Raw genomic sequence first — 9,047 nt, 5'->3', positions numbered from 1 at the left:
GCCCGCCCCCACCCCAACTTCCATTTTCACCACCTCTCCTTGGGCCCTCGTCCACCTCCTGGGCGGCAGCACAGGGTCTTAGCCAACGCCCTCCTACACCTCCCCCCCACCCCACCCCCCGCCCCAGTTCATTCGTGTTTCTCACTGGGTTTGGAGGCCAAGTCCTATACATGTGGATGATAGCTGGACATAAATGGAGACATGCGTCCGCACACGGTCGTGCGCCAACGGACACAGATTTGCTCCCTGTTGCTGCGTGCGGGAGAGTGCTCCCCCTCCACACAGGTAACACCCTTTACTTTACCAAGGCCTCCTTAGGGAGACGAAGAAATCCCACCCTCCAGCGACCATTCAGCTTGCTCTGACCCCTGCTGATTCTGCCCATGTTCTGGTTTCTGTCTGCTCCCCTGGCGCGCTGAAAACTAGCCCTTCGCCACTAAGCCCATAGGGGAAGGGGAATGAGGTGGGAAGGGGAGGAGGAAGGCGGTGGTTGAAAGGGGTAAGGGGAAGGAAAGGAAGGAGGGTGAAGAGTGTATATGTGTCGGGAGGAAGGGGGTGCAGCCTCTTTTCCTGGGAGGAGAAGCGTGGGGTCCACCTCACTCACAGGGAGCGGCATTCTAATCAGATCAGCCACAGCCTCAGCGCACCTGAGGAGTCGAGGCTGGAGAGATGCGAGCTGTCCCTGGTGAGAAACAGAGCACCGGTGGAGTGAGCAATTGTGTGTGTGTGTTAGGAAGGGAGGGGGAGTTGAGGAGGAGGGTCACCAAGAAAAGGGGAAGGTGGACTGCATGGGGAGGAGAGAAAGAGTGGAAAACAGGCGAGAAATAGATGCATTAGAAAGGGGCAAAAAGAGACTGGAGAAAGAAGTAAGCGTGATTAGAGTGGAAGGAGGCGCCTTTCCCTCGGGCTCTCTGCTCAGCACTTAGTCCCAGGAACATTTATGCGTGCTGGCGCCTAAGATGCTGCGGTCCAGGGGAAGCGCGAATTGAGGTAGTGGTGAGGCCAGTCAGGGGACTGCAGGCCTCCCCCCGCCCCATTGCGTTTCCCCCTCCCGTCTTTAGGCTGGGGGCCCAGAGGACCAGAGGAGGTGGGGGCGGCTGCTGTAAGCTGTAGCACCCGAGGTCCCCCAGTGAGGGGGGCGTGCTGGCTGGGCCTGGGTGGGGGGAGTTGCAGGTTGGCTTCTTGGGAAGAAGGCTCTTTGAGGGAGGAGGGAGAAGGAAAAGAGGGGGTAAAGAAGTTGAGGGGGGCGTTGAAGGGATTGTAAACTCTCTCCGCTCTGGCGCCTGCCGCCGCCGCATTGTGAGCCCTGTCGTGTTGCTCTATTGCAGATGTTCACTCGCAGGGGCTCGGGGACGCATCTCTCCCAAGTCCTGCTTGCCTCGCTCCCTCTAGTCCAGCCGAGCCAAAGCACCTCGGACCAATCCCAGGCGATTATGCAAGACGGCGGACCAATCAGATCCGCCAGCTCATGAATATTCATGACCTTGGCTGAGTCAAAGCTTTGAGGCGAGTTTGGGGAGCTCGGCAGCATCATGCTTAGACTTTTCAAAGAGACAAACTCCATTTTCTTATGAATGGAAAGTGAAAATCCCTGTTCCGCTTAAATTGGGTTCCTTCCTGTCCTGAGAAACACAGAGACCCCAAAAAGGAAAGCAGAGGAGAGAGACCCACACCCAGACCCAGCGAGAAGAAATGACCATGACTACTATGCCAGAAAGCCTCAACAGCCCCGTGTCGGGCAAGGCTGTCTTTATGGAGTTTGGGCCGCCCAGCCAGCAAATGTCTCCTTCTCCCATGTCCCACGGACACTATTCCATGCACTGTTTACATTCTGCTGGCCACTCGCAGCCCGACAGCTCCTACAGCTCGGCCTCATCCTTCTCCAGACCGCTGGGCTACCCCTATGTCAACTCGGTCAGCAGCCACTCGTCTAATCCCTACATCAGTTCAGTGCAATCCTATCCCAACAGCTCCAGCCTGACTCAGACCCGGTTAGAGGAGACAGGTATGTGCACTTGGCTTTCCACAGGGAGGAAGGGGAGGGGAGGAGGTGTGAGGAAAGAGAGAGAGCAGAGAGAGGGAGAGGGAGAGGGAGGGGGGAGGGCGGGAGAGAGCAAGAGAGGTTTCGGATATCAGTCTATGCATCCATATCCTATCAAAGAAAAAATTTAAAACTCATAACCATCAAGAAAAGAATAAATCCAGCGTTCGTCCTCCCGAATTGGCTGTGTCTCTGGGCGGCTCCGTGTGCTGAGCACACAATGCCCCTCTGGAAAACAGAAACCCAGATGTGCACGTATTAGTCTTGGTAATTATTTATTGCGTAGCGCTATAAACAATGTATGCAATTAAGGGTAATTAAACCTAAACTGCAGCCTGTAAAAATAGCAAACTTTCCCTGAGAAGGAGCCCAAGCTTCTGAAATAGCCCCCCAGCTTTTGTTAGAGGAACTTGATCTCGTATTTTTTCCTTTTTTTTCACACCTCTCTCCCACTTGCTCCACTTCTCCCCCAACCTTGTTGCTGCTTCTGTTCTTCTCTTTTCTTGTTATTAATTATCGTTGTGATTATCACCACCACCATCATTATTACTATTAATGATTGCCCCTCTTCTTTGCTGTTATTCCAGGAGCAGATTCAGAGAAAAGCACCGTGGTAGAAGGAGGGGAAGTTCGTTTCAATGGGAAGGGGAAAAAAATTCGCAAACCCAGGACTATTTATTCCAGTTTGCAGTTGCAGGCTTTGAACAGGAGGTTCCAGCAAACTCAGTACCTAGCTCTGCCGGAAAGAGCGGAGCTCGCAGCCTCACTGGGACTCACGCAGACACAGGTACAAGGGAGAATCTTCCTCTCCTACCACTCACAAAGGCCTCTTTTCATCCCGCTTTGCTTTGTTTTTTTTTCTCTTCCCATGTACACATATACATAGAACAGAACATATATAATGTCATATTACATATAACCTCTCTGTCTCTCCGACTGCTCTCGCTCCCCTTTTACCAGTGATCCTCTGCCGTACTTTGATTCCCGGGCACTGATCATTGAAGCAGTAGATTTCCTCGCTGGGTTTTGTTTTGGGGGCTCTGGGGCCGCACGTGCCCGAACAACTGGAACAATAGGAACGAGACGGGTTCTAATCCCCTCTATGGCTTTGAAGTGCGTTGCTAATCACTCAGCCTTTTGGCACCACGAAGCTGCCACCCTTCTTTTCTTCCCAGTCCTCCTTCTCCTCCGCCTTCTCTCCCACTTTGTGGTGGGAGTGGGGGAACTTTCCTCCCCACCCCGAGGGCACAATCTCCTTTAACGCGATCCTAATGAGGGAACCGCATAACTTTGCTTAGCTACATTTTAGATTTTCTCTGAGAGAAACAGCAAGCATTCTTTCTCTCGGCAGCTCTGTCATTTAGGAATATTCTTGGTTTTGAATGTCCCGGGCCAGTATTTGGAGCGGAGTGGGGGTGGGGGGGAGCAAACAAACACAAAAGCAGTGATTGGTTTGAGCCCAGAGAAATGTCAAACGTAACACCATCTTCTCAGCCAGCTCACCCTAGGGCAAAGAAATCAGTGAGAAGAGAACGCCGTGGACTCGAAATAAATTTCCTAAAACAATCTCTGGAGTTTCCACACTTTCTGTTTTTATTTTTTATTCTCTAAATGACTGCTTAAATTGGAATTGGAAGGGCTGTCCATGGGTTCTCGGCATCTGGTAGTCGACAAATAATGGAAAAGCCTGTGAGATTAATTCTTGTCTCTGGCTCAGTCAGGAAAAAGCCTTTTATTTCTCTTCTTCGATTTCTCTCTCTCCCTTACCCTCCGACCTTCCTCAACGACCTCCCCCCCCAACATAGGCACACACCGTCCTTGTTCTTTTAAAACTTGTTCTCTCTCTCAAAAAAAAAAAAGCTGTTCTCTCTCAGCAGTAGTTGGGATTCCCAGCCGCGCCCCCTGGACTGAGTCTAAGCTCTGTGCTTCCTCTTTTGCGTGGCTTAGCCCCACGGGCTGGTCATTGGCTTTATCGTTAAAAGTTGGTGCGAAGGGATTAGGTGCGGGGAATCGCATTCCACGCTCTCGGTAGAAGCGCCGCTGCCTTCTGGGCTCACTTTCCTAGGGCTTTGCAGGAAAGGCCGGGCTTTTCTCTCTACACTGCTCCCTCTCTTTCCCTTCGATTCTTTCTCTTCATTCTCCCTAGTCATAAATCTTGTCCCTTAACATAGTCCAATCCACACCCATACCTCAAGTCACGTCTGTGGTGTTTGATTTTGCAGGTTAAAATCTGGTTCCAGAACAAGCGGTCCAAATTCAAGAAACTGATGAAGCAGGGAGGGGCTGCGCTTGAGAGCAGCGCCCTGGCGAACGGCCGGGCTCTGTCCGCCAGCTCGCCTCCAGTCCCCCCGGGCTGGAACACCAGCAGCTCCTCCAGTAAGAGCTCCACTGGCAACGCGGGCACCTACATACCGAGCTACACGTCGTGGTACCCCTCAGCCCATCAAGAAGCTATGCAGCAACCTCAGCTCATGTGATTTACAAAAACAAACCAACCCATCTTCCCTCCTGCCGCCTCTCCCCACCCAGTACCTGGGTCCCCACTTGTCTCCCCAGTCCAGTCCAGCCCAGCCCACCCCTGGTTGACACGCACTATGGGTCCAGAGGAGAAGAAGGGAGAGCCAAGGAAAGGAAAACATAAACAAAGGATGCAAACCACCACCGCCGCCAACCACCATTGCTAAGTACCAGTCTCCAGACAGACCACAGAGTGCACTGGACCTCTTCAGACCCGGGAAAGCCTTCAGTTGGATGACGCTCCAAATTCTGGCGTGCCGCAAACAAGCGCAGATGTGATGCGGGGTTGATTCCCAAGTGCTGACAGCTGAGAAAGCTGCCTCTGAGCTCTGTTAGATCACCCGGAGGACAACCTGGGAGCAGGGAGACAATTCGACCCTCAGCTTTGTGGGGCGATCAGAAAACAAAACAATGTTTGTAGAAACACGATCTTTTCTGTCCTGTCTGTCTCCTCGTCTTCTTTCTGTCTCTGTGCCCTGATCAAATATAGGTCATTTCATTTGTTCTCACCACCTTTACAGCCTCTTTGATAGCAATGAGCACGGAAGGGAAATACTCCTTCCCCCTTAATTGTCTCCTCTTTGTTTGGGAAAATTTTTTTGGATATTCTCCTGTGCCCTGCCTATCCATATGTGTAGTTTGCTGGGGTGGGGTGGGAGGAAAGGGAGGGGAAGGGATTTTATTTATTGACAAATTGACTTAAACTACCACTATCTGAGTGCTAGACACTTAGTGAATATATTTGGCTTGCAAAGTGCACTGTTTGAAAGCACCGTTTACTTTAATCGAAAAAGGAAAAAAAATAACGAGGATGTGATTTTTAACTTTTACAATAACTTTTATACTTTGGTGATGTGGAGAGGTTGGGTCCGAATGATTTGCATTTTTTTTGTTTTTTGTTTTTTGTTTTTTTTTACATACTCAGTGTTATTTAAAACAGAGAGAGAAAAGAAAATGAAAATAAGCGAACATAATTTCATTCATCCTCCGAGCGGTTGGTTGCTTAGAGTGATAAAATTTGAATTCTCTTGGCTGTGTGTGTATGTGTGTGTGTGTGAGAGAGAGAGAGACAGAGAAAGAGACAGAGAGACAGAGAGACAGAGACAGAGAGTTGCTTGCTCTGAGTGGAAAAGAAGAAAGAGGGAGGAGAGAGGAAGAGAAATTATTCCAATGGGCTTCGAATTGAGACAGTGCAGCTTTAAAAACGATCTCCAGAGGCTTTGCCACAGAAAAATGCCAATCAAAAACCTACATGCACATACTCCAGTGCAAGATCTAATCGCTGTACATATTATTATTATTATTATTATTATTGTTCTGTAAACATGTTGCACAAATTTAGTCTTTTTTTGTTCCGTTTTGTGTGGCTGTAAAACATGATGCTTTGTGAAATGGGAATCTTGACATTTTACTTGTGAAATTTGGAAAATGTGATCAATTGAAATCAACTGTGTTTAGTGTTCTATATGTCAAAGTTTAGTTTTATATTGAGAATGTTAACTTATTGCTTTGTATCTGGGAAAAAAAACTTTGTAAATAAGTTATAAAGTTTCTTTGAGACAGTAAAATTATGGTTTCGAAAAAGAGCTGATGCCCTGTGTGCTGTGTACAGGAGCGAATTTGGGGCAAAAGAGAAAGGAGCAGGGCTGAGATGCTGGGACCCGGAATCTTCGAGTCAGGCAGAAACAGGTGCTGTCTATGGCTCAGTTCGGGTTGGCCCTTGGCCTCTTCCCACTAGTCCTCAGAGGCCAAGAGCCTGTTAGACGTGCGGGCTAGCAGAACCTGGACCCTAGGGAAGGATGCATCTCAGAAAAGAACTTTTGGGACAAAGTGTAATGCTAGCTAAGTTTGGCCACGGGACCTGCTGAAGAGTGGTGACCTCAATGCTTATAAGCTGAGTGAGTCGATTGCCTTGGCTAGTGTCTATCCCAAGCCTGGCGTGTCCATTCCTATGGCCTGCTCTGCTTCTCTGAGATCGACTGGACACCACAGACCCGAAGCCCTTGGACTAGGTGTTCACCCCACCCAAGGAGAGGAGGGAATCGTTCTGAACCCCACCCCAGACTAGCTCAGTCCCTGAAACCTCCTGGCCCTTCTGAGGTCCTCAGTCCCCTCCTTTTGCATCAGATTTTCCTTCTTAACATTAGAAGTTCGTTCTCTTTTCTTGTAGCGACTTCCTCTAATCCTCCCTTACCCCTGTTTAAAAGGCGGAGGAAGGAGGGAATGGGATCGAGGAGAGCTCACGAGGTGATTGAAAGGAAATTCAGAGAAGGAACAGGTGCTTCCGAGAAGAGTTGAAGTTGGGAGTGGGAAATATAAGTTAAAGGGCAGGAAGAAAGGACGGGCAATCAAGATAGCTCCTGGGCCAATCGATGACTGCCTTGGATTTCAGGAGTGTCCCTTCCCCAAGTCACTATGTTTGGACTGGGATGAAGAGCAGGAAACAGGCGACTTCCTTCGTTCGCTGGGTTGACAGACTATAACGCCAGTCCCTGGGTTGAAATCACTCAGATCTGTCTCCAGTCAAATACTCGCGGGGTAGGGGGTGGGGAGCATGAAAGTCTATATCTTCATTTCTCCCTTTTCAATCAATCAATGAGCATTTATTGAGTGCCTACTATACGCCCTATTAGTGAGAGGGAGAAGGAGAGGCGGTAGGGAGCATTCCCCCATTTTTCGGTAGGAGGGCGAGGGAAGCAGCCGAATCTTCCACGCCGGAGACAGCTTGGGCTAAGGCCACTTACTCACAAAGCCTTGTTTGATTTAAGCACTTCTGAAAGCTTGTTTAGTTCACGTATTGCCAAGCGCTCCCTGGGCCTTAGGGTTTCAGCAGAGAGTGGGGTGTGTCCGAGTGCCAGAGCAGGGAAGATGGTCGGTGCCTAACCAGGAGAATGACATTTCTGTAAACAGTTTGGAAATGTTTTCCCCTGCTTATTGGAACTGAAATGTGATTTGAAATCTCCACGGTGAAGTAGGGGAGGTGCAGGGAGGGGTCTTTAGCACAGGAAGCTTTGGGTTAAAGGACTTTGCAAATGATTATTTTGTCGAGTGGATTCTTTCAGATACACACTCTGTCCCCTCTTTAAAAAGCAGGATTTGTAGTATATGCGCCTGTGACATGGTTTGACTGGTAGCCTGCTTGTGTGGGCCGTCGGGGATGACTCTGGAAACTCAATGGGTCAGGACAGGAAACTCAGTCGCCTGCTTCTCCCAATCTCAGCCTTCCCATTCTACCCCCAGCAGACTCAACTACTTCTCCAGTTCCCAAAGCCATCCACCTAGACTTTCGGACCGTGCTGGGGAAAACTCCAACCGGACCAAACCCGAACCTAACTCTTTCTCACCTTATCCCACTTCCCGGCCTCCCTGGATAGCACCCGTGGGCCGCTTTTGCCCCTGCCCTACTCTCTGATTCGAGTATAGGCCTCTCTTCAGAGGTTGCTGCCGGTCGCGACCCTAGTCCGGGATCTGAGCCCTGGCCCGCACTCATAGTCCATTCACCGAACCTGCCAGTCACCACAGGCTTGGCCTGGGGGTGGGGAGCGCTGGGGCAGCTGGTTTTGATTCCGGTGACTAGGTTTAAGTCGGGGTCTGCAAAAGGAGCCTGGGGGGGGGGGGGGGGGGGGGGGGTTGGAATGGATTTCCGGTGGGAAAGCGGTGATAAATGGCATTGATTTTTTGTTGTGACACGCACCCATTTTTCAATTCATGATGATGAATGATCAAATGATCTGGGCCCATTCGACGCCTCTCCAGAAAAGCGCAAGTATGGGATGGGAGAGTGTAGGGATGGGAAAAGGGTGGGTTCTCACTCGGGCACCTGGAGGACATTTCCGGGAAGTAGTTATCCTGGCCTTTCCAGGATGCCCAGAGAGTTTTGACCCAGGATCATTTAAAGAAAAGTAGGAAAGCAGAAAAAATTCCACACCGCGATACACCTCCAAACCCAGAATTCAGCCCACTTCCTATTTCTGAATTAGTGTGAATGGGTTTGCCAGGCCAGAGAGCTAGACATTTGGTCTTAGCGGAGTTCACTCAGGCTTCGGTTTCCCCAGTGAGACCTGACTCACTTGTTACTGGTTAGGTTATTGACAGATGAAGATCACATATCCTACTCTTCTCCCCTGAAACAGCAGCCCGGGGCCAAAGCCTTAAGCCACAGGCAGAATCTGTCTGGTCAAGCGGATTTTAATACTTTGAGATATTAGCTTATACTAATTTAATAATGTCTTGCTAACAGTTCAAATAGAGAAATTATTAGTTTTATCTCAACGAAGGCGGTCTTTAGTTAGGCTCTATTATAATTATAAGCGGTTGTACTTTTAAAAATGTTAATCTCAATATAGGCCTAATTAATGCTGCCTTGTTACTGACAAGTAGTTCATCAAATATCTGATTCAAAGATTTTCATAATGAGTATATTAATTAAACTATGAATAATCTAAAGGTGGTTATATTTAAACAATACCTCATTACAATGATTAAATAC

General features: G+C 49.2%; 1 protein-coding gene across 2 annotated transcripts; it reads left to right on the top strand.

Annotated features, from left to right (window-relative positions):
- The first annotated feature begins 1,599 nt into the window (after positions 1-1,599).
- On the top strand, positions 1,600-4,518 carry DLX1 (distal-less homeobox 1). Of its 2 annotated transcripts, XM_027866207.1 has the most exons (3): positions 1,600-2,005; positions 2,629-2,828; positions 4,264-4,518. In XM_027866207.1, the coding sequence occupies exons 1-3, from the start codon at positions 1,693-1,695 to the stop codon at positions 4,516-4,518; spliced, it is 768 nt and encodes a 255-aa protein (XP_027722008.1). In that variant the 5' UTR covers positions 1,600-1,692. The 2 variants fall into 2 exon arrangements, with proteins under 2 accessions (XP_027722008.1, XP_027722009.1); XM_027866208.1 differs by lacking the exon at positions 2,629-2,828 and having other exon boundaries at positions 4,264-4,268.
- The last annotated feature ends 4,529 nt before the right edge of the window (positions 4,519-9,047 follow it).

This window comes from Vombatus ursinus, unplaced genomic scaffold (assembly GCF_900497805.2).
Source record: "Vombatus ursinus unplaced genomic scaffold, bare-nosed wombat genome assembly UNPS02014779.1, whole genome shotgun sequence".
Taxonomy (NCBI): Eukaryota; Metazoa; Chordata; class Mammalia; order Diprotodontia; family Vombatidae; genus Vombatus; species Vombatus ursinus.
Note: the sequence above shows the minus strand (reverse complement) of the source record. Positions and strands in the feature narration are given on the sequence as shown.

Bases quoted from the DNA above. Each gene is read 5' to 3' on its own strand.
- DLX1 (XM_027866207.1), top strand. From the start codon at position 1,693: ATGACCATGACTACTATGCCAGAAAGCCTCAACAGCCCCGTGTCGGGC. The intron at 2,006-2,628 runs GTATGTGCACTT...CTGTTATTCCAG, and splicing joins GACCCGGTTAGAGGAGACAG to GAGCAGATTCAGAGAAAAGC. The intron at 2,829-4,263 runs GTACAAGGGAGA...TTGATTTTGCAG, and splicing joins TGGGACTCACGCAGACACAG to GTTAAAATCTGGTTCCAGAA.